The sequence below is a fragment of the Castor canadensis genome, chromosome 10 (genome assembly GCF_047511655.1).
Source record: "Castor canadensis chromosome 10, mCasCan1.hap1v2, whole genome shotgun sequence".
NCBI classification, from domain to species: domain Eukaryota; kingdom Metazoa; phylum Chordata; class Mammalia; order Rodentia; family Castoridae; genus Castor; species Castor canadensis.
In genome coordinates this window covers 11,832,121-11,857,558 of record NC_133395.1, presented here as the reverse complement: position 1 = coordinate 11,857,558, position 25,438 = coordinate 11,832,121, and the positions used below count along the sequence as shown (strand labels likewise).

Sequence of the window (25,438 nt, the reverse complement as noted above, 5' to 3'; positions counted from 1 at the left end):
CATTATCTCTAGCACTCAACTTGCTTGGGTTAAATCCTGGCTCTGCAATTTGTTAGTTGTGTGACTTTTTGTGCTTTGGTTTTCTAATCTAACATATGGATTAGAATACCTACCTTGTACAGTTGTTGGGAGGAGTACATGAGATTTTGATAAATATAAAGTACATAGGAATACTGAGGAAAGATTGACTATTATTATTAAATGTCATCTTTGATCTTGCTGTATTCCTTCCAATTGAACATACAAGTTGTCTCAACTAAAGCCAGTGAGCATTGGATTGAGGTGTAGTAGTTACTGTTCTGGTGTAACTGATCATGTCTATCTCTGCTAAATTTATTTTAAGTTTGCCATTTATACTTCTAATACTGCATTATCTATATTTTTGTATTTCCTTTTTCCACTTTACAAAAATAAACCTTTAAGGTTTATATAAGGTTCAGAATATCAAATAATGGTGCAAATAATTCATATATTGACAGGGATTGTGATGTGGTAAAAATTAAACTGCTGGCTGGCAGGTGGCAGCAGTGGGTCACACTTAAACATTCACTTGTCAGCTAATGGACAGCACCTGGTTTAGGAATGTTAATAAGTAATATATTAAAAAAGTGAAGTATTAGCTGTGTATGTTGGCACACACCTGTAATCCCAGTACTCTGGAAGCTGAGGCAGGAGGATTGTGAGTTCAAGGCCAACCTGGACTACTTAGTGAGCCCCTGTCTTTGCAAAAAAAGTTGACTACTTAGAAGTGAAATACCTGTAATAAAGTTTTTAACCTGTAATAAAGTTTGAATTTAGTAAGAGATTTATAATTGTGGACTATCTGTTGGTAAATTACAGCCTACCAAAAACTAGGAGATACATATCTATAGATAGATAGATAGATTTTTTTTTTTTTTTTTTTGGATACTAAGGATTGAACTTGGGTCCTCATGCATGCTAACGCAGCACATACTCTACCACTGAGCTTAATCTCCAACTCCAGGAAATTTATTTTCAAAATCAAGATTTAAATGGCTCCTGGTAGAGTAAACTATTATAATATACTGTGCATATCTTTATTTTTACACACATAAAATAAGTCATAAACTCCAAAATTGGGAGGAATCCTTAACTTAAATAAGATCCTGAAAATTGAGTCTTTAAACTTGAATAAAGTTTACCTTGATTTTAGATATCAAAATATAACTTTTTTTTATATCATCACATTCTGTGTCGTTCACTGATGGATGTCCTTTAGCTGACACTTAAGGGGACACTTGATATCTATTGAATATTTGGACATTAAAATTTGTCTGCTTATTACTAGAAAGCCATCGTTTCCAGAGTTCTAAATCGTGACCATGGCTATTACTATGGGGAGACTGATGTCCTGTTTTGCTCCACACATTTTTGTGGGTTTATTCTTTTTGTTCTGGAATTCATTTACATTTGAAAAGTGGGTAGGGTTGAGGGTGGAACTCCGTGGTAGAGCACTTGCCTAGCATGCTTAAGACAGGCTCTCCTGCACCACAAGAGAAAAAAAAGTTGGCTAGATTGAAATTATTAGTAAGAAAAGTTAAAATTTACAAAAAGAAAAATGGTAAGTTTTTAGAGAAAGAGATTGAAATTCAAATCTGATCTGTGAGGGATTTAAAAATGTTTATTATTAATATTAGTGCATGTAAGTAATACTCTATCTGACATCCTTATGAAGAATCTGGATTTTTTTTTTTAAATGTACTTCTTACTTTCTTTTTATACAGTTTATATTTAATAGGGAGGATACCTGTAAACTTGTTTGTACGAAGACATACCATACAGACAAAGCTGAAGACAAACAAAAGTTAGATTTCTTGAAAAAAAGCATGTTACTGAATTATCAACATCACTGGTAAGATATGGAGATTTTTGATTTTTGGCTTTTTCAAGAAGAAACATCTGTTTCAATGATTATAAATTATAGACTATGTAAAATAGCAAATAAATTGATTTTCTTAGTAGTAACACGAAGTAGTGACTTTTACTTGTCATCGTAATTTAGAGTACTGTCATTTAACTGTGTTTAGATTACTGAATAGCTGGTACTTTTTTTCGTCCACGGACCTGGTATATAGCATGTTTCTTTTATTCATGTGTAGTATATAGAAGAATACTTGTCTCTTGGGGAAAGGACCTAGAGAAATGGTACTTTAACACTGTGCGCTATGGAAAAGATCAAAGCAAGACAAAATTTAACTTTTGTTTTATGTTTTATAAGTAATATCTACCTCAAATCAACATTTACATTTTGTAATCATGATACAACATTAACAAGTTTCTCACCAGTTTGTGCTGAAATCAGAAAGTTACTTTTCTTTCCAGAGTAGTTTATACTTACTATTCAATATTCAAACATGGAAAATTACAAGAAGCTCTCAAAATCTTCCCTTTCAAATATAACCATTATTATTATTCCAGATAATTTTGCTGTATGACTGTATAACCTATAAATGCCTGTATTCTATGTGGTGTATGTATATTTTACCTCTTTAGAAAGTGTAAAGTGCTGGAAGTGCTGACCAGAAGGGTTATCTTGTTTTTCCCTTGAGTGTTCCTGTTGGTGTCTCAGGTTAAACCATTTGCCTACCACCAGGGCGGTTAGGAACCTCAGACTTCAATTCAGACCTGTCAGGTCCTACAGTTCAGATACTGGCATTGGAACCCCTTATTCCCTCTTGTCCACTCACTTCTTCTCCCTTTTTCCTTGTATACTGAGAGCATAAAGGAGTCCTGGAAAGGGAGCCTCAGTTCATATGCCTATCCTATCCATGAACTAATTGTGGTTAGGCCATTCTGATCAGCAGACCTGGGAAGCTTACACTTGAGCCCCATAGAAATGAGTTCCCTTAGACAATCATGGCTGTGGTAGAAGAAAGGAAAGGGTACTGTCAGAAGCTTGCCCCTTCCACTATCAGTAGCTCCTCCATCTCCATGTCTGTGGTTTCTAGTAGATCAAGAGCTTTTCCCCCCCTAAGCTGCCAGGAGTACACACTTAATTACTGGATCTGTGTGAATTGGATTTATTATATTCATAAGTGAAATCTCCTTTGGTGTTTTTCTGTCCTTCAAATTGTTCTTTATACCCATCAAAATTAATGTTTAAGGCTCAGTTATTTTCTCTTATATTAGCCACCCCATAACTTCTCATTTACTGTAATGGCGGCTGGTTTGTTGACTGAATGAAACAGTGACTCTTCAGGCCCATAGGTGATTCTATCCCCACTTGCACCCCTCACACATACAGACATGTGCGTATGTACACACACACACACACACACACACACACACACACACACACACACACACACACACGTAATAGAAGCAGCTCTTCCTTAGAAGTCTCCATCCAGGAAAGTACTTAGAAATATTTTAAACTAACTTATGATGCAGTTAACCTAGGTTCTGTCTTGATGCTAAGATAGTTAATAACAAGAATAAATACAATAGAATAAGCAATTTAAAATAGCCTACAAAGTTAGAAAGCATTCAGTAGCAATATTTACTAAACACCTTCTAATAGCTATATCAGTTACAAACTTAAACTATTCTGCCTAAAAAACAATTGGGAAAAGTTCTGGCAAATAATTGACTTAGTAGTTAAATTGGAAAAGTTTATGATTTCAAATCTGAATCCATTAATAAAAAAATCTATCAGAAATACATAGTCTGGTAATTCTAGACAATGGGCTTTAACATTTAAGTCAGCTCATTGTACTTTTGGAAAATACTGATTCGTAGTGATGATTTTACTGAAAACATTGGGTGAAAATATGTCTGTCCTTGACTTATTTTGAAAGGTTTTTACTGTATAAATTGATTTTAAGTACGAATAACACAGTTGGAAGAGCTAAAATGTGTATACTTGGGAATTTGAAAGACTTTCAGAAATACAGTATTCTCTTGTGAATTTTCTTGTGCATTCTTGTGAATGCATTTCATTTTAATCTTTGCACTAAGTTACTTTAGAGAGAGCATAAAGCAATACATGCCTGTGAAAACTCACATGCCATACAAGAGAATATTAAATAGCAAGAATCTTCTACCATTCTCAGCTTTTTAAATCCTATTTAATCTCCCTCCCTAGAGGTAGTATTATTATTTCTCATGCATGTTTTCAGATTTTCTGTGCATTCACAGGAATGTAAAAAGATGTATGCATATTTAAAATAACACAGCTGAAATATTATTCTGCTATTTGCTTGTCTCATTTAAGAAAATGTTACTGGCATTTTTCCAGCTCAGATGCCTCTGTACATCTGTATTTATCCCATTCTTTTTTTTCAGTTTTATGACATTCCTTTACATGCATGAACTTTTTCCTCCATAATGTTCTAACCATGCATGAATACATTCTTCTCATTATGGGGACGTGTTAATGTTATTTAATTTTCTTAAGTTGAGGAATACTTTTCTTCATTATCTGGGATGTTAAAACACGATTTCAGGATCTTTTGGGATTGCGCAGTCTGTCTAAGCTACTCTGTGATTTTTGAGTCTGGTGTTTTGATCCCGACACCAAGTTGCTGAATTCTCTCAACTATGCTCTCCATGGTTTGTGGTTATACTTCTTGCCTAAGTTTCCAAATCTTTATGGTGTGTTCATGCATGCCTATATGGCTCTTGCACATGCTAGGCAAGCACTCTACCGTTGAACTTCACCCCTTGCCCTTTATGGCACTTTTAAAATCAAAGAATAACTGTTGAACTAGTTTCCAGAGTTCTTATGACTCACTAGTCTCATTAGAATCCTTAGACTGTAGCTTATTGGACAGAACAACTTGTAATAAGTATATCAGTTATAAAGTTAAACTATTCTACCTAAAAAGGAAAAAATACCATACTGGTAAAGTGTTGGTAAACAATGGCTTTGCAGTTGAATTGGAAAAGTTTATGATTTCAAGTCTGAAGATACTTTAGTGCATTCAACTCCAGATCCCACCAAGTTAACAATGGTAAATGATGTGCTAGTTTCAAAAATTCAAAACCCTAATGGATGGAGGTTAGTGGAATGACTCAAGTGGTAGAGTACCTGCCTAGCAAGTGTGAGGCCCTGAGTTCAAACCCCAGTACCATCCCCCACGCCCCCGAAAAAAATCCCAATGGGTAGTATAAATTCATACATGTTAAAATATTAACACAGAGTAACTTAAAGGCCAATTTTCTTTGCTTTTGAGGACAATTTTGGTTATTTCAATTTGATCAGAAATGTTTGTATCTAATTTATTGGCAAAGTGAGTTGAAAAGTGTTTCGAATGAGGTTCCTACATAGTAGAGGAAAATATATCTCATGGTAAAAAGTCGGGACTCATTATTCAGCCTCATTCTTGTGAGTCCTCTTTTCATATTCTTTTTCACTCTGTCAGATTAGAAATAAGATTTAAAATTTTTCCAATGTTAGGAAATCAAATAAATATTAATTCCTAACTTAGGGAAAGCAGTAATTAAAACTTAACGTTCTTTAAATTTTCTTACATTTATTTCAAAGGCTTTGTTGTTGTTTAAATGGCCTACTATCTGAAATAGTCTATTATGTCAAGGCATTATATAAATGATACATAAATAAGATGTTTGTTTTTAAAAAGCTTATATTGCCCCCAAATTCCTCATTTTGTAACTAGAACTATAATTTTTATGTAGCACTTTCTCTTCAGTATGACAGCATAAAAGATAGTTACTTATTGCTTGTATATAGTCACAATTAAACTCATGATTTTCTCTACTAAAAAGTTAAAGCAATTAACTGATTCTTTGGGCTTCTAGAAAATCTGAATTATTTATTTTATATAGCATTTTTATAGCATTGCTTTATGCTTCTTTTATTGTTTTATGCTTCTAATATTTTATAGTCTTTTTCACTGGAATTAGTAGCCTGCTGGTTATAGTAATAAGCAACTTAATAGGATAGGTTATTCTAAAATTTGGTACATTCGGTTCTGTTAAGTAGCATTTAAATGTGATGAGACATGTTTTATTAGGTCATTAATGTGCACCTTGGGTGATTATGGAATCATAATTTTACTTCCTAAGGCATACATTAATTAACAAATAAAACATGCCCTGGAGTGTTATCGTATGACTACTAAAAGTAGTGCATTATGACTAATTTTTTTTATTTGTATCCTGCAGTGTGTTCAGGGCATAGGGGACCACATGCTCAAACTTTAATGTAGTCATGCAATGTCACAGAGCTTTATTCTTTACTTTTATCCTTTAAAAAAAAGTGGTTTTCACTGTAGAACTTAAACATTTGGTGTTTTAGCTTTCTAGCAGTATTTCCTTTAGAAATTACTTGGATTTGTAATTTTAACAGATAATATTATAATTTTCACTTTTTTACCTGACCCTTTAAACTTCCCTTATCTTGCAATTACATTCTTCTCCTTTTTACTGAACTACCTGAGTAATAAATGTCATTTACTTTTATATTACCTAATAAATGGTTCCCAAAGAACTGGTTATATTGCTTTGTACCCATTTAAAGCTTGGCATGTTCTACTAAAGATAAATTGTACTTAGATGTCTAGAAAATACCATCTCTCTTTTTTTTTTTTACTGTACTGGGGTTTGAACTCAGGACCTCACACTTGCAAGGCAGGCACTCTACCACTTAAGCCACTCCACCAGCCCTAGAAAATACCATACGTTAGCAATTATAACAAGTAATTTATAAAACTCCTCCTACATACATTTATAGTTTTCAAAACAGCAATAAAATTTTTTCCTCACTACAGTGTATCAGATATTGCCGTAATGTCATTACTTAGAAATACCATGTTTCATCAAAGTTGGTGTGGTTTTAGGATCTTACAGTATTTAGATGTTTATGTCTTAGAAAGCGGTGACACTGATTTAGGCAGTAACCTTTAGCCATGTTTTCTAGACTCTGTCCTAACTTGATTTTGACTTCTGTGCATAGGATTGTGGATAATATGCCTGTAACGTGGTGTTATGATGTTGAAGATGGTCAGAGGTTCTGTAATCCTGGATTTCCTATTGGCTGCTACATTACAGATAAGGGCCATGCAAAAGATGCCTGTGTTATTAATGTAAGTTTGTAGTGAGTTCTATGCTTCTTTTTAAGACATGGCATTTTGGAAGGAGAATTCAGTCTTTTAAAGGACAAAAATTGCCATATTCACTGAATGAGTGTGATCCAGATGTTCTGGAGTACAGCTGCTTAGATCATAAACTTTAGCCAATATGAAGATTTAACTCTAGGATTAAAATAATTCATATTAAGTTCAGCATTTAATGAGAGTACCTCTTATATGCTATGCTAAGACTTAGGACTTTGTTCTAGCTCTATCAACAGTTAAATTCATACTTTTTTTTTTTGGGTGGTGGTGCTGGTGTTGAAATCAGGGCCTTGTGCTTGCTAGGCAGGTATTCTACACTTGAGCCACTGTACCAGCCCTGGTTAATGCTTTTGTGAGAGTTGACCAGAGGATGTACTTGAATAGTTTAGGTTATTGGCTTAGTCCAGAGTTACAAACTTTTAGGGGAGGAAAGTCCTTAAGTGTAAGATTGAGTATGTCTGTGATTTTGAGTAAGTTTGTTTTGTTACCTTTATTGTAAGCTAGAAAATACTAGATTTGTATTTGTTTGAATAGGTATTTATTAGATTTTATGTGAAAATTAAAACTTTAAAAAGCATATTTAATACCTTCCCTAATTAATTTTTGGTTTATAATTTTTAGATTAAAATTTAAGCATTTTAGCGGGAAAGGATTAAAATTCTATCTTAGCTTAAGTTTTCCTACTTGTTTCAGCCCATTTTAAAAACTTCAAAAGTTTTGTGTTTGATTCATGTAGCCAGTTTTCTACCTTTAACTTTAAGTTCTTCCACAGTCAGAATTCCATGAAAGAGATACGTTTTACATCTTCAACCACGTTGACATCAAAATACACTATCATGTTGTGGAAACTGGGTCCATGGGAGCAAGATTAGTAGCTGCTAAACTTGAACCAAAAAGGTAAGTATACAAATCGATAAGAATGTGATAAGGGAAATTAGATCCGAAGAATAAGTACCGTGGGCCCAGTTAACTTAATCCTTAAGCATTATTCTGACATTTCAGGAATGATTGTAACTAAATCTCCTTTTAGCATGATTTTTTTTACTAAGTTATGGGTTGTTCAGAAAAACCTTAATTATTTTTCCCTGTCATAGTAAGTGGTCAGGCCAAGGTGCCTTTCTGTTTTGTTTTCAGTCAGGAAGTTTTGATGACTTTTTGGTTTGTCCAGTGGCAGGAGCACTGCCTCAGTGACATGTGGCTGTCCTGGTGAGAGTCTCACAGGAGCTGATGGTGCTGCCTCTGTAGAGCCAGCATACCAGTATGGAAGAGTTATTGAAGGAATGTCTCTCTAAGTTGTTGAGAATGTTAGCATGAAAGTACGTATTTTGATCCAGTGCTGGCATTTTTTTCCTGCCGTTGAATTAGCCATTTTCTCACATCACTGGTAGTAAAGATGAGTTGGCATTTCTCTCTGTGCTTCTTTTTTTTTTCTTCCTTAAGATTATTTAGCCAGGCACAATGGTGTGCATCTGTAGTGCCAGCACTTGGGAGGCCTGAGGCAGGAGGCACATGTGAGCCCAGGAGTTCAAGATCAACCCAGGCAACATAGCACAAGACCCTGTCTGAAAAAAAAAAAAATTTACCTAATGCTCTTCCAAGTATTTTAAGAGTTTGTTTATAGTTCTGAGTAATGATTTTGTACACACAGCTATGCCAATTTTTATATGAAGCAAATATTTGTACTATTGAATTAACATGAATAATTTAATCTTTGGCTATCAACAGCACTGTGAAATACGTACAGAATTTCTAACCTTTATTTTACCCATTTTCTACACTGTATTTTATCAGCATCTTTCCAAAATGTTTCTTCCTATAGCTTCAAGCATACCCATATAGACAAACCAGACTGCTCTGGACCCCCCATGGACATAAGTAATAAAGCTTCTGGGGAGATCAAGATTGCCTATACTTACTCTGTTAGTTTTGTGGTGAGTTTATTTTTATCTTTAGTATAACTCAGAAATTGATTTTAAATTTGTACTTCTTAAACTAATTGCATATACTAATGATTAGCTTGTTGAATAGATAAGCTTTTAATGAGCTGATTTTTTGATTAGTTTGTCAGTACACCAAGTAGCATAATCACTCTTGAAACTAAGTTTTAGTTTAAATGAAAAGGTGTGGGAAATTGGAGAATCAAGACAAAAAGTAGATAATAGGCATAGAAGGTGGCATTAAAATGTCAAAGACATATGGCAAAAGCATTTAGGAAGAAACACCATTTTCAAACTTAGGATTTGAGTATGAACTTAAGTGGAGAATTTCCTTTTGGTAGAAATGGAAGGAAGTGTTTTCGTCAGTGGAGAAGTTCCTTAGGAGGAAAGTAAAAGTTGATAGAAGCTTAAGCAGTATTTTAACGCTATTTTAAAATCTATTTTGAAAATTTAATATAGTTGTGATGTTTAATGTACCCATATCTTGTTTAATTTTGCAAGACAAGTACAATAAACACTATATATTTCTAGGTGTTAAGAACCCAGTGTGAGTGACATCTGCCAGATGCTCAGTGTACCTGGGTTATGACTTTGTGGACTAGTGAGTTGTCCCATAGATGCAGTAAAGAATAAGTTATTCCGTTTGGTTATTTTCGAAAAAAATTAAATATAGCTGTAAATTTTGACATAGAAAAATGTACTTTCACTAGCTGTAATTTAAAGCAAGACTTAAAACACAAATACATGGATATCGTTGGAACTCTTGTGGGTATTTTGTTTTAATTTACTACTTTATCTCATCCTGACTTCCACTAGACCTGAGTAAATCTGAAATTCCCTGAATCGCACGACTAACCCAGGTTATTCTATTAGAAATTGCAGGTGTCTGACTAAATAGAAGGGCAAACAATTGAAGGGAATTTTGGATTCTTAATGTGCTTTGGTAGCAGATGCTCAAAGATTTTTTTTCTCTCCTCCTCTAGGAAGACAAAAATATCAGATGGGCATCTAGATGGGACTATATTCTGGAGTCTATGCCTCACACCCACATTCAGTGGTTTAGGTAAGAGCACATAGAGTCTTCTTTCAGCTTTCTGTTTGTCCTTTAGAGCATCTCATTTCCTCTGTTATCTTCTTCACTGTGTTCAGAAGTTGCTTATCAGGGCAGGCTATTTCTCAAGTTTTTTTTTTTTTTTTAATCTAGAAATACCTAGTTCATGGCAGTGTTCTGAGGTTAAAGAAGAACATTACCTGTAAGCGTGTCTAGTAAATAGAGCTGCTCTTGTTGAATGGATGTTATTCTCTCCCGAGTGTGACTTAAAACTTTTACCTCCTAACCCTGTTCTTAGCGCCATCACTTTCCTGACTAATCTTTTTGACACTCACTAATTTACTAAGTAAATTTGTTCTTCAATAAATTGAAGTCCTTTGTTGACTCCTTACTGTGTGTGCTGTGGTGATTTAGGCACAGCAGTTACTTAATAATGTTGATAATGAGCAGAAATAGTTCTAGTTCAAAACAGACTATAAAACTGCAGTGGTTAGGGATGTAGCTCAGTGGTGAAGCACTTGCCTAGCATGTGTGAGGCCCTTGGGGTCAGTCTCCAATACCACACACAACACACACACATACACACACAAAAGCTGAGTGCAGTGGTGAATGCCTATAGTCCCAGCTACTTGGGAGGCTAAGACAGGAGAATCGCAAGTTTGAGGCCAGCCTGGACAATTTAGCAAGACCCTGTCTAAAAAAAAAAAAAAAAAAGTATTGTAAGTACATAAAGCTGTATATTCACTAAAAGGAAGCATGGAAGAAGACTGTTCACTGACTGTGTTGGAGTTTAGGTACTTTTAATTTGATTTTGATTAGTGATGTTTTAATATTACTCAATGAACAGTTTTTTGACACTGATTAAAGTGTTCTATTTTTAAGCTACAGATTAATCATGGTATGCTTACTTCTACAGCATAATGAATTCTCTGGTCATTGTTCTCTTCTTATCTGGAATGGTAGCTATGATTATGCTACGGACCCTGCATAAAGATATTGCCAGATACAATCAGATGGATTCTACGGTGAGTGAAAACATTGTACTGGTCTTTGATCCACCAAAGACAGTTGTTATTGGTGCTTTAGAAAATGCTAAAAGAATAATTTAGAATCTGCTTTTAAACCATCCTTCTCAAAAGTTATCTTTAATTTCCAAATAAGAACATGATACTTAAGAGCTGATATTCTCCAGCACTTCAGTCATCACAGCACTCAGAGCCAGTGTCAGTAGGTTGGTACAGGATAGGTTATAGGTGCACAGCTTCCACACTGTCACCTTCCCTCACTTAGGTGCATCAACTGTCAGCTTCCCCATCCCCACTGTATATCCAGTTTATGAAATAGCAAAGTTATAAATGGAATAATTCCCAAGCAATTTTTATTTGTGTGTACATTTAAATTTTAGATACTAATTTTCAATGAATTTTTGTCATTTCACCTTTTCTGGTACATTGAAAGTAATTTCATTGCCCCAGGTCATTTATTTTCAAACTTTTTCTCTTTGGTGGTACTAGGGCTTGATCACAGGGCCTCATGCTTACTAAGCTTGCACTCTACCACTTGAACTACTCTGCCAATGGCATAATGTTAACACATTTTATACTTTTTTCACTTCATGACAACACAGAAATAAAATTTTTATAAGAATCAGAGTAACCTGTAATGAATGCAAAAGTTCCTCCAACCTTTCTGTCCTTTTCTGGTTGGAAAAAGAACATATTAATATTTATAAGCTTTTAGCATTTCTACTCCATAGTGTCTTTTCTTTAACTTTTGTTGCTTATATATCTTGTTAAATATTTTATTAAAGTAATTTTAAGCTGAGGACATGGCTCAAGAAGTAAAGTGCCTGACTAGCAAGTTCTAAGCCCTGACCTCAAACCCCAGTACTACCAAACAAAAATAATAATAATAATAATAATTTTAAATACTTTGATCATAATCAGCTATTCCACATAATTTCTGTTAATGGGATTTTTTTCCTTAATGTGTTTGCCATATGGAATACAGGTTTGTGGTAACCCTGCCTCCTGCTCCTGCTCTCATTCTTGTCCTCTTTTTTATTCTCTTGCCACAGCAGTTAGGGCAAATGAGCTCAAACATGAGTCAGATCACCTCACTCCCAAGCTTAGCCATTCAGTGACTTCCCACTTCATTCAGAGTAAACGCAGAGCCTATGATGGCTTATAAGGCCCCATGTTACTTCTCAGACTTTTGCTCCAACCCTACTGGCCACCTTGTTCTGCAACGCAGGCACACATTCTTACTTCAAGGACTTCATCCTTGCTGTTCTGTCTACTTGGAATGCTTCTCACTCAGATACATACATGGCTAGCTCCCTTTTCTCTTACCAGCTCTGTAGAAATGCCATCTTCTCATTGAGACCCTTCTGACCATCCCGCTTAAAATTATATCCCCTGCAACACACCTCATTTTTCCCTAGAGTGTTTATTACCATCTAATATACTACCTACTATTTTGCTTACTCTTTTGTCTGCCTTCCCATTGAAAACTTATACTCATGAGAACTGGGATTTTCCTGTTTCTTACACTAGAGTTCCTCTGGTATTTTAAATAGTGCTGAACAGTTAGTGCTAAATAAATATTTGTGGAGTGAATGAATAAATTAGTAGGCCATGATGTACCAAACTGGTGCATTAATGCACTTATGCTTTTGGGCAAAAGAAATATCCAGGGCCTTCCCCTACTGTTCTCTGTACCCCAAAAGAGTGGCCAAAACCAGAACAGGAGACAGAATGCAAGTGACAGGGTTCCCTGGGTGAAGCGTATGTCTCTCTAACCAGTTGGAAGGCTAATCCTTGGGTCTGTAGCAAAGAGCTGAATCTCAGTCTTCAGAAATAAGCCTGGTTTCTGGCAGGGGATCTGAATCAGAATAATTCTAGGTCATGAGTGTCTCTGACTCTTGCTGGAATCAAGTAGAAATCCTTTGAAAGAAAGTCTCTACAAGTTAGGTTTTCAGGATTCCTCTAATTTAAGATCAGTAAAATAAGAGCTGTTATTTAGAAATTCACAAAATTTTATGATAAACAACAGATTTAGACCTCTCCCAAAGATTTCACATACTGGAACTATTAGTTACAGAATATAAAATATATCAGAAGGTAAGGGCCAAGAATTTTCCAGAAGAGATAAGAGACAAAAATCACAGATAATCCAGGCACCAGTGGCTTACTGCTGTAATCCTCACTACTCAGGAGCCAGAGATCAGGAGGATCACGGTTCATAGTCAGTCCAGGAAAATAGTTCCACAAGACCCTATCTCAAAAAATCCTTCACAAAAATAGGGCTGGTGGAGTGGTTCAAGGTAAAGGCCCTGAGTTCAAGCCCTAGTACCATTTAAAAAAAAAAAATCACAGATAAATACACCATATCCTAAGTAGAATAAATAAAAAGTCCACAGCTAGATCAATTGCAACCACAGGACATCAGAAGAGGGAGAAGCTCTGGAATCAGCCAGAGGAAAATAAACCTGAGCATCTACAGAGGAAGACAGTGAGCTAACAGTGGAGGCTCAAGGACAAATGTCTGTACATGTTTTGGAGTGAGAAATGAACCATTCACAGAGTCCTGCACCTGAACTGCTTTAGGATTGAGACCGAAACACCTTTTTCAGAAGAACAAAAGCAGTTGACCACAAAGAGACCTACACTTAAGGAATTTCAGTAGAAGTTCTTCAGCAAAAACAAATAAGTAAATGAAACTAATCTAAAACAATTTAAAGTATTGATGAACAAAGAAATCACAAGTAAACATTTTCTGTATATAATAATGATAAGTCTAAGTTTGGAAGGTTAATAAAGGTGTATAGACAGGGACAAGACACTGTTTGGCAAATGATACTAGAATAAGTGGCCACCTGGAAAGAATAAGGTAAATTTCACCTTTATTTTTTAAATTAAAAAAGTGACTTAAATGGAAAGACTTCTATAAACTGTTAGAACACATGGAAAGTTAAGTTTAAATCTTGGAGAAGGGTAGAATTTTATGACATCCAGAAACTGTAAAGGAAAAGATTGCTCTGTGATTACTACATTTAAAGAAATACAAGTGGAGTGGTTCAAGTGGTAGAACACCTGCCTAGCAAGCTTGAGGCTATGAGTTCAAACCACAGTACCACAAATAAATAAATAAACACTTAAAATGTACAAGTGGCAATGTATATATGTATGTAGCCCAAAAAAAAGAGAAAGTGTCACATGGGAAAAATCTTTTAAACAATTGTCACAGTTAATTCCCCAATAAATAAGGAAATCCTAAAATTATTAAGAAAGCAATCAACAACCTGGAAAGAAAGTAGGAAAGATACATGAAAAGGTAGTCCATAAAAAAGAAAATATAGGTGGTTCTTAAATATATTAAAAGATGTGACATTGTTCATAATAAGAGAAATGCAAATTAAAAGTACAGTGCAATATTATTAAAAAAAATTGTCCATGGGATGCATTGGCTGAAATCAAAATATGTTCCTATTTTGGGGGATTGCAGACAGGGGCACTTGGATACACAGTGTATGAAAATGTAAAGTGCTGTAACACGTGGAAGGCAGTTTGGCCATATCTATCCTCGTTCATGAAATAGTTTAGCTCAACAATTTCATTTTTTGAAGTTAATGTGAATGCAAAGGATTTTTTTTTCTTTTTTTTCTTTTTTTTTTTTTTTGGCACTATTGGAGTTTGAACACAGGGCTTCACACATGCAAGGCAGGTGTTCTACAGATTGAACCATGCCTCCAGCTCTTTTTGCTCTGATTATTTTGGAGAGAAGTTCTTGCTTTTTTGCCCAGGCTGGCCTGGTCCAGGAGCCTTCTATTTTAAGCTGACAGTCGCATGTCAGCACATCCTTTTCCATTGAGACATTCTTGCTTTTTTGCCTGGGCTGGCCTAGAACTCTGATCCTTCCAATCTCAGCCTCCCCCAAAGCTTGTGATGACAGGTAGGCCCCACTGCAGCCAGCAGTTGGTTTAGAAGGAATCTTACAGACTCCCTGCCCTGACTGGCCTTGAATCATGATCCTCCCAGTCTTAGCCTCCCAAGTAGCTAGGATTACAGGTGTGAGTGATCAGCACCTGGCTTACTGTTATTTTTATTTTAAAACAGTAGATGTTATTATTGCTTATAAATAGCCGAAGATTGTAAGTAACCCAAATTTTCATCAGTAGTGAAATGACCATAAATTATGGCATCAATATAATGAATACTTATAATCATTAAAAAAAGAATAGGACAACTCTGTATATACTTAGAGTAGAAAGAATCTTCAAGATGTTATTAGACTGGGTCTGACAGAGTGGCTCAAGTGGTAGAATACCTGTCTAGCAAACATGAGTTCCTGAGTTCAAACCCCAGTACTACCCCCAAAAAAGATGTTATTAGACTAAAAAAGCAAATTATGAAATATGTATGTATGGTGGCACACACCTGTCATCCCAGCACTCAGTAGGCTGAAGCAGGCAGATCTCAAGTTTAGGGCTACATAGCAAGCAAGTTCTAGGTTAGCTCAGGCTAGAGCCGGATTAATACCTTCATACAATTTTCACATTACAGATTTAGTTGATTTATATGTAGTAGCTTACCTCACAAAAAAAGGAAAAGAGAAATATGTATATAATATGCTACCATTTTATTTAAAAAATAAGAAAACATATTCATATATTTTCTTATTACAAGTATATTATCTCTGCAAGGGTAACAAGAATGTAGTTACATAAGCACATATGTTTGCTAAGAACTGCCAGTGTGGTACCTGCAATAAAGGCAACACTTAAGCCAGATGACTGCTGAACCCATAATCCTCTAGCTGAGTCCAAAAGTCTGAGCTGTGTCCACTGTGTTCAACTGGGCTGTGACCAGGACCTAGTGGCACTTCCTCAGCATCCAGCAATGGTTGCGAATGTCCACATGCATAAGCAAGTATCTGACCTCAGAATGTTCGTTTGTAATGGATTGTAAATGGATAATTCGTTTGTTGAAGTAGAACTTAGTTTTGCAATGTGAAAAAATGTTAAGTTGGATCACAAAGTTAGAGTAAAATTAGATGGGAATCACATTGTCTTTTTGGTGTTGGATGTTTTCTAGATAGGTTCTCACTAACTGTTTGTCTGTACTGGCTTTGAATCAAGATCCTCCTAATCTCTGTCTCCCGAGTAGATGGGATTACAGATGCAAGCCACCAGCGCCCAACTCACATGTCTTTGTAAAGCAACCTTTGCCGCTGCCTTCTCCCTTCCCCCACCTTGGTAGTGCTGGGGATAGAACCCAGGACTTGATGTGTGTTAGGTAGACTTTCTACCAATGAGCTAAATCCCCAGACCATAAAGTTTCTCAATAAATATATGTATAGATGTTAATACACAACATTCTTTTATAAACAATTCAAGAACTTCAGGCTGTGCTCTTCAAAACTGAAATAGATATGAACATTTATAAATTTTATAAACATTCTGTCTTTATTAGTGAACAAACTGTCCAGTTGTTTTGATGATACCATATGACACATTGAACTGATGTCATTCTCTTTGTAGGAAGATGCCCAGGAAGAATTTGGCTGGAAACTAGTTCATGGTGATATATTCCGTCCTCCAAGAAAAGGGATGCTGCTGTCAGTCTTTCTAGGATCTGGGACACAGATTTTAATTATGACTTTTGTAACTTTGTGTAAGTGCTGAGTGAAAATTTAAAAGTAGAAAATACTTTTTCTAAATAATTATTTGAAACCAGTTTCCTAAGTGAAGTAACTAGGCTAGATTGTTTCTAAGAGTCCTTTTAACTCTAAAATCTGTGTGCTTTGACTCTTAGTGGGTAGGAACAGGTTAGATGCTCCCCAAGGCTGACTCAGTATCACCCTGCAGCTCTGTAGACCAGCCCTTTGTCTGGTGACTCTGGGCTACAGATAAGTAGGTCCTTTTAGAACATCTGTATTGTGGCTGGCCTGGAACCAGAGTCACTCAGATTGACGATTCTACCCAACCTTCAAGGGAAGGAGCCATTGATTAAGATTCCAGGACATACTTGGGCTCCAGGAGTGAAGGAGGAAGGGAAGGGTGATGGTGGGAGGCAGGAGGATTTTTTGTAGCTGTTTCTCATCTGGAGAGGACTTAGGAAGCAAAACTTCTTTCTTTTTCTACCAGTGTTCATGAAAGGTCTTCCCACACACACACAAAAGAAAATACCTCTTCCTGAACCACCTGAGTACCTTAAAAACATTATTATTTAAAGTTTTGTTAATCAGGATGGCCTTTTTTTCCTTTCTTCAAACAGACCTCCTTTAAGAGGTAGTTGTCAGCTACAGGTGGTTCTGAGATTGCTCTCTGGGGATACGTTAATTCCAGATTCTTTTAGTTTTCCTAATTATAAAAGAAAAAAGGTTTATGAATAGAATTTTCTGCATTTTATATTTTTTCCCATTTTTTTACTAAACATTTGTTCCTGTGTTTGATTGCATAGTAAATAGATAACAGTATAGTCATTTTTCATTAGTAAAATAGTCCCAAATTTTGATAATGAAATTAACTATATAAATGTTTTGCAAAGAGGATTGTTGGCACCTGAATTAGTTTGGGAACCACTGTTTCAGACCTTCAGGATCGATATGAAGACTAATCAAAACATATGTTTTTTAAATTTACTAACAACTTGAGTGGCTACAGCTTTGATAGATAGGGCTAGAATTTATAAGATTAGATTGAAGAGGGTAGGCTGGGAGAAGACATCATAAAAGAGGTTTGGATACACTAGAGACCAATACAAAGGCATTTGATGCTGGAGAGTCAAGGCGGACTTAAACCAGAAGGGATGCTTGAAGATGGAACTCTGCTATAAAATTTTATCAGAAGCCACTTTCTGCTACTCCATCAATCTGGTCCTTGTTGAGGTCAGCTAGAAAGTGAACTTACGAGGAAGAAAAGTTTCAGAGTCTAGAATAGGAAATGAAAGGAATCATTCTCCCTAAATCCTCAAATACAGATTTTCTGCATAAGGACTGTCCCTTTCTCAGGCCTGGGACTGAGGCAGGGTCCCAGTTGATTTTCTGGCAGATCTTTAAACTACCCTGATCTGTTTCCTGCTGGTCATGACTTTGGGACTAGTCAGAAGATATATGTGCCTGGTCATGCACACTGTATGGGGAAACAGTGGGCATTTCTTTGCTATGAGGATTGAAAGCCACTTGAAACTCTTCTTGGCAGTCTCTTCCTGGCCTTGGAATTATAAGCAAGTCATGACTTCTGAACTTAAAACTGGAAGTCTATGAATGTAAGATAGAATTTTTATCCTCATTAGTAGGAAGGTGGTATATATAAGGAAGAGCAAACAAAGCCAACAAAGCTAAAGTAAATGTAGGAGGACAGTTTCCCTATCATTGACCAAGTCCTTTCATAGTCACGAAAAGTTTATGGAACCTTGAACTGTTTCCCCCCCCGATTTTGCTCTATATTAGTTTTCTGTCATATGTTTAAATGTTTTTTAAGTATTTGTTTTATCACAGAGTATCTTGTATTTTAAATGGGAATATTTTTATTTACATTAATTTTGAAGGCTGTACTTGAATCTCAGAAGAGCTGAAAGCTCTCTTGTACATCTGTTCAGCCTCCCTTGGTCGTGGGAGAGATGGGGTCTTATGGACCCTGATGAGAGAAACTCTTAAGTGGAGTCATATGATGTAGGGTCATTTGATGCAGTACATTAAATACTACTCAGGCCTGATACAGCTGCATGGTAGGAGTGTATGTTTTTCCTGAGGTTGTATTTGTTTTATTTTTAAAAAATTAAAATGAGAGAGGTCTATCATTTTGCAACAAAGGAAACAGAAGCAGAGTAACATTTATAACCTTTAATGACTTATTTTTTAGTTTTTGCTTGCCTGGGATTTTTGTCCCCTGCCAATCGAGGAGCACTGATGACATGTGCTGTCGTCTTATGGGTGCTGCTGGGCACACCTGCAGGCTACGTTGCTGCCAGATTCTATAAGTGTAAGTAAAAACCGTTGTGATTAAGTGTCAGATGAGTGAGGCTCTGAAGCATATATTGCACATGTCTCTCCTAGGGGGAAGAAGCTTGGTTGGTGGCTTTGTTACGTGAATGATTATCTGTAGATTTATCTGTTTAAAATGCTTAGATCATGAAATAAGTAATTAGATGCTGCTTATCTACCATCCTCTCCCAAACTGTTTGCCTGGGCTGACTTGGAACCACGATCCTCCTGATCTCTCTGCCTCCTGAGTAGCTAGTATTACAGGCATGAGCCACCAGCGCACTGCTCCCTCATTTTATTTTAAGCTTTGTTATGTTCATAGAAGCATGTAGAGACTAACAAAGGAAGAACTTACACAAACAAGTTTCTTAACTGAATTAAGAAACATATCTAGGTTTACTTGTTCTTCCATAAGAGGTCATACTTAACCTATCAATTTAATATTTATAAAATTGTATTTAAAGTAAACTAAGGTCTCACTATTTCGAGTTCCCTGAAATAAGTTACTTTTGTAATAACATTAGTTACAATCTCTTATATACTTGCTTTCTGGAAGAAAAAATTCAGTGAACAGGTCAGGCCACAGAGTAGGGCTGAGATGGGATCAGATAGCTTAAAAAACAGCATGGCAGGATCAGAGCATGTCACCTTTGTGCCTAACTACTCTTAACACCTGTCTGTCCTTCAGATCTCCCTGCTGCAGATTAGGTAGCATGTTAATTAGACAGGAAATTACTGAGAGGTGCTGTTGGTGGCCCTATATAGAAAAGTACTGTTGTATGCACATATGAATAATAAAACAATAAAAAAAGAAAAGGAAAGTACTTTTTCGTAGAATTTCTTTTAGTGGGGGGCTAGGGCATGTCTTGCTGCATTTTCCAGTCTGGTTCTGAATTCCTGGGCTCAAGCAATCCTGCCTCAGCCTCCCAAGTAGCTAGGACTACAGGTATGTTTCACCACACCCAACTTATGAAAGTATTTTTCATATTTTATAAATATTATTTGAATTTAGGAGTTGTATTAAACACAATTTCATGACAGTCTGTCAGTAATGCTGAATTCATATTTATGATTTTATGTGTGTATAAAGTTTTATCATGTTCTTTTAGAGCAAGTGGTTCTTAAACTTTATTAATTTTTTTTTTGTGGTACTGGGGCTTGAACTCAGGGCATTCACCTTGAGCTACTCCACCAGCCCTATTTTTGTGAAGAGTTTTTCGAGATAGGGTCTCTCGAACTATTTGTCTGGGCTGGCTTCTAACCACATCCTCCTGATCTCTGCCTCCTGAATAGCTAAGATTATAGGTGTGAGCCACTGGCACCCATCTTGGTACTTAAACTTTATTATAAATAATGCTAAAATTTTTTAAAAAACAAAGCTGTTCTCAGCTGGGCTTGGTGGCCAACACCTATAATCCTAGTTACTCAGGAGGCAGAGATCAGGAGGATCTCCATTTGAGGCCAGCCCCAGGCATATAGTTCTCTCTCAAAAATACCAACACAAAACAGCACTGGCAGAGTGACTCAAATGGTAAGAGCCCCTGCCTAACAAGTGTGAGGCCCTGAGCTCAAACCCCAGTACCGCAAAAAGCAGAGCTGTTTCATCTCAGCGCGTTTCATTTCTGACTTAAAATGGGGAAAAGAAAAGTACTTCCATTGTATGCTGGTCTACATATATCATTATTTGGTATTTTTAAGTGGGGAGAAAACTAGAGGGGACAAAGGCAAATAAAAGGTTTACACTGGTTTTTGGTTTTTTTTTCCTTTCATTCTTTTTTTTGGTACTTGTTAGGCAGACATTCTACCACTTGAGCTGCTCCAGCAGCCCTAACAGTGAAAGTTCTATAAGCAAATTTGTTCTGTCAAAAAACCACATGCAACCCTTTTTCTTTTCTTAATCTCCTGATCTGACATACTCATCTTCCCAGTGGGTTCTACTTGAAACCATAGTGCTAGAAGGGTCCTGAAGAATCAGACTGAGTATGGAAATTTAATTGTGTTGCATGCACACTTAAGGATTCTTGGTTTTAGAAAAATTCTAAAACTGACTCCAAGATAAACAAGAGTCCCTTTATATTCCTGGTCCCATTGATTGACAGTAGACTAGGATTTAGAAGATTGTTCTGAGGTAAGAATAAATAAGAACTGGTCTGGATGACTTATCCTTTGATACTGAGTTTGTTTTATGCTGAGGCAAAATTCTCTAAAGCAACACACAGTCAGGGTTGTCCTGTGTTGCATGTCTGAGATTTGAACCATTTAATAAGGGACATCATAGCATATTTGCAAGGATCATTTTCTAAGAATGAGCAGCCAGTACTCCTGACAGTCTGGCAAATACCAGACCTGGACTATGAGTTTTGGTTTGCATTAAAGAAGAGTCTATAATTATACTTTTTTTTCTTTTCTTCTGTAGCCTTTGGAGGTGAGAAGTGGAAAACAAATGTTTTATTGACATCCTTTCTTTGCCCTGGGTAAGTGAATTTTTCAATAGTTTTTTTGTTTCTTTGGTTTTGTTTCATTTTGGGTTTTTTGTGGTACTTTGGTTTGAACTCAAGGCCTTGTGTTTGTTAGGCAAACACTCTACCACTTGAGCTGTACCTCCAGCCCAAATTTTCCAATAATTTCTAACAGTCATATTTTAGTTCCCATCCTTTCAGTTCCTTAAGTCTTCATTTTTCTCTCTAAATCATGTACCTAAGAAAATGAATTTAAGTTTTGAAAAGGGGAAGAAGGGGAGATGCCAAACATCTCTACTTACCTGGGAAAACTACCTTTAGATAAGAGTTTTCTGTTGTTTTTTGCTTTTTTAGTACAGGGGTTGGAACTCAAAGCCTACACCTTGAGCCACTCCACCAGCCCTTTTTTGTGATGGGTTGTTTTGAAATAGGGTCTTGTGAACTATTTGTCCTGGCTGGCTTCAAACCACAGTCCTCTTGATCTCTCTCTGCCTTCTGAGTAGCTACAATTACAGGCATGAGCCACTGGCATCAGGCAGTAAGAAATGTTTTTGTTCCTTTACTTAGAAATCTTTCTAATGTGTGAAAGGAGAGAAGGCTAGCATTCACCCTAAGTAGAAATCTTGCTATTTCTTAGCCTGAGGTGGTCAGTCTGACATGTTGCTATATAAAGTTTATATATAATTTAAAACACTTCACCTAATCACGGGAACAGGGCCTCCCTGAAGATGTTCAAGCAAAAATATGTTTTTGGATTTTTATCAAAAGTAATTGTCACTTCTTAGCAACAGTTCCATTAAGTAGAGTGACATGTATCAAAGGTAATCACCACAAAACAAAACAAAAGCCTGACTTTCTGGAAAAACACCTCTAATGTCATGAATCTAATATGCTCCCCAACTCCCCAAATTTCTGTTGTGCAAGAACTGGCTGCTGTACAAGCAATAGCAATAAAGAATGTAAAAGTTGAGATCTTAAAACCAGCACCATTCCACTTGTGGACCAGAAACAGAACCGTGATGACAGCTGGCATTTTTATATACATTTGGGATAAATAACTTCTTCAATTAGCGCTTCCATTGAAGATCCAAGTGCTTCTCAGCCATTCATGTTCTAGTCAGATTCATAAACTTTTCTCAAGCCATATTCTTTGTCATTGTTCCCTCTGCTGTCAACTCAACAAGTGTCCCAGCTTGCCAAGATTCTTTTCTGTGATTTCCTTCAGCATCTGTGCCTTGCAAGCATCCGCCCAGCCCCTAACATCTCCTATTGCTCCCTTTCCATGTGTTCTATTCATGTGGTTCTTCTCATTCCTACAAATATGTTTAGGCCCCTTACCTCCTAAAAAGAGTTTCCTAAAAGCATCTTTCCTGCTACTGAATTTTTCTTTACCATTCCCAACACAGTGCCTTGAAAACACAGTCTATATTTCCCATTCTCATTTGCTCTGGTATTCTTCCCCATTACTTTATTGAAATTTCTCAGGCTTACCAGTAATGTTCTTATTTTCAAATCTGGAAAACATTGTCTTCATCCCCTGTCTAACATTGACATACCTTCTTAAAACTTCTTCATAGATTATACCCTATTCTGGTTCTTTGTGTCTTTGATCAACTGTTCTCTGATTTATATTCTTTAATCTTACCCTTAGAAATAGATGTTCACAAGCAAGGTGGTAAGGTAAATAGAGCGTACACATGCTTGAGAGCTCAGGCTACAGAATCCAGCTGTTTCAGGAGCAAATTCCATTAAGTCACTTTTATAGCTTCAGTTACTTAAGTTCTACTCATAGCAAGGCAGGAAACAAATAGGTGAAATACATTCCAGAAAAATAAGAGATCAGGCTGGAGGCATGGCTCAAGTGGTTGAGTGTTTGCCTAGCAAGCAGAAGTCCCTGAATTCAAACCCCAGTACCAGGAGGAAAAAAAAGACAAAAATCATGTTATTATTCATAGGTGTTGATATTTGTATACAAGAGCAGTTTTATTCTTTAACTTATAACTTACAGAATTAATAAAAAAAAAGAATTTAGCAAAATGGATAGATATTAGTAATATTCCAAAATCCTGAATAGCACCAGTAACCAGTTAAAGACTTTTACTGGTAATGGGTGCTGTGTAGAAGACTATTCACGGTAGTATTAGCAACAGAAAACTTATGTAGTACTTTAGATAACCTCTGAAAATTTGTGCATTCCACACAAAATAACTGTTGCTTTATGAAAAGATCTGATATTGTCAAAGAATTTGGAGATGTTTCTCCTACCTACCAGGACTAGGGACCTTATCTGCATGGAATAATACTAGACATGGCATCACAAGGCAGAGGAACAGTTGAATCACTGGTACTAGGACAGCTCATTATATGAAGGCCGAAAAATCCTGTTCTTATATCATGCATGCAGAGTTTTAACTCTGGGTAGGTTAACACCAAAATGGAATAGGCAGAATAATCGAGTGAAAATACAGAAGTGTATCTTCATGACCCCATGTTAGGGGTACTTTCTTCTCTTAAATAGGATACTCAGAGCATAAAATGATGCCTTTAAAAACTATAGGCTGAGGAGTGGGGCAAGGTAATTCAGGGTCTAGTAGAGCACATGTTTAGCATATGTAAGACCCTCTGTTCCATCCCCCAGTACCACAGAAACAAAAACAAAACTAAGATGTATAAAAGTGATTATTGTATGATTCCAGACATGTTTTCTTAAAATGTACTCAGAAGAAAGTCTGGAAGGAAATTTAACTGCACACATTCAGATGTTTAGGTTTAGAAAAAGCACAGACTGGGCGAGCAAAATTTTTAATGAGGAATTAAGTGGCTGGAGTATTTAGATAATTCACATACATGACTTTGCAAAAGATATGCAACCCAAATAAAAAATGAGTAGTGAGTGTAATCAGCAAGTCACAGAAGCTAAAATCTAGAAAGCCAACAAACACCAGATGCTCGCTGCAGTTGTCCACAGGAAATGCAAGGTAAAACAACAGCTCTCAAGTGATGAAAACATGTAAAGAAGTAACTTTCACAAGCTGCTTACTGGAGTTTAAACCAAGTAAAACCAACCAGAAGATCAATTTTGCAGTTCTAGTCAGGTTTTAAGTTCATATACCCTATGACTTGTCAATTCTACCTTTGTTTATATGCTAAAAATTTTAAAGTTGTATTATTAATTATATATTATGTAATGGTATATAATTCTGCTTCTAACTCTACTTTTACCCAGAACCTGTTGTGTCTTTCAGGATCGTGTTCGCAGACTTCTTCATAATGAATCTGATCCTCTGGGGAGAAGGGTCTTCAGCAGCCATTCCTTTTGGCACACTTGTTGCCATATTGGCCCTTTGGTTTTGCATATCTGTGCCTTTGACGTTTATTGGTGCATACTTTGGTTTTAAGAAGAATGTAAGTTGACCAGTGTTAACATATTCAAGCAAATTTCAGCTGTGGAAATTAGCATGTGCAAATTCTTAAAATACTAGTTTAGGAATGGGATAGCTAGGTTACAGATGTAAACTTAGATTTCAGAGTTCAAGTAAATAGAAACTAATATAGATTGAGAAAGGAATGCCAATAAAATTCATGCAAACTTTGAGATTTTGACATTAAATACGTTACTTCTTTTTAATAAAAAAATGTGCATTTAATCTCTCAGACATAAGCGTTGCTAGTGCACAGTACTTAACAAAGCAAAGAATATATTTTAGAAAGTTAAGCTATAAGAAGAACAAAAAGTAAGAGTAGCACTCTTGGTACATGACTTTGAAATAAATTTTATATGCTAATTCTTGACATTAAGTCTCAGTCATTCCTCCCTTTTACTCTTTCCCTTTCCTCTCTCTTCTCCCTCAATCTGTCCTTTTCACTTCTGCTGCCTCCTTCTACCATCAGCATAGGAGGAAAAAA

The 25,438-nt window shown here is 36.1% G+C and overlaps 1 protein-coding gene across 1 annotated transcript in view; it reads left to right on the top strand.

The window, feature by feature from the left end:
- The window catches only part of Tm9sf2 (transmembrane 9 superfamily member 2), a 51,660-nt gene that overhangs the window by 16,153 nt on the left and 10,069 nt on the right, over nt 1-25,438 (top strand). Inside the window, exons 4-13 of the mRNA XM_020165398.2 lie at nt 1,746-1,873; nt 6,938-7,067; nt 7,870-7,994; nt 8,917-9,028; nt 10,018-10,097; nt 11,002-11,110; nt 16,627-16,759; nt 18,952-19,071; nt 21,490-21,547; nt 24,778-24,937. Of these exons, the coding sequence (XP_020020987.2) occupies nt 1,746-1,873; nt 6,938-7,067; nt 7,870-7,994; nt 8,917-9,028; nt 10,018-10,097; nt 11,002-11,110; nt 16,627-16,759; nt 18,952-19,071; nt 21,490-21,547; nt 24,778-24,937 (1,155 nt within the window). The remainder of the gene's footprint in view (nt 1-1,745; nt 1,874-6,937; nt 7,068-7,869; nt 7,995-8,916; nt 9,029-10,017; nt 10,098-11,001; nt 11,111-16,626; nt 16,760-18,951; nt 19,072-21,489; nt 21,548-24,777; nt 24,938-25,438) is intronic.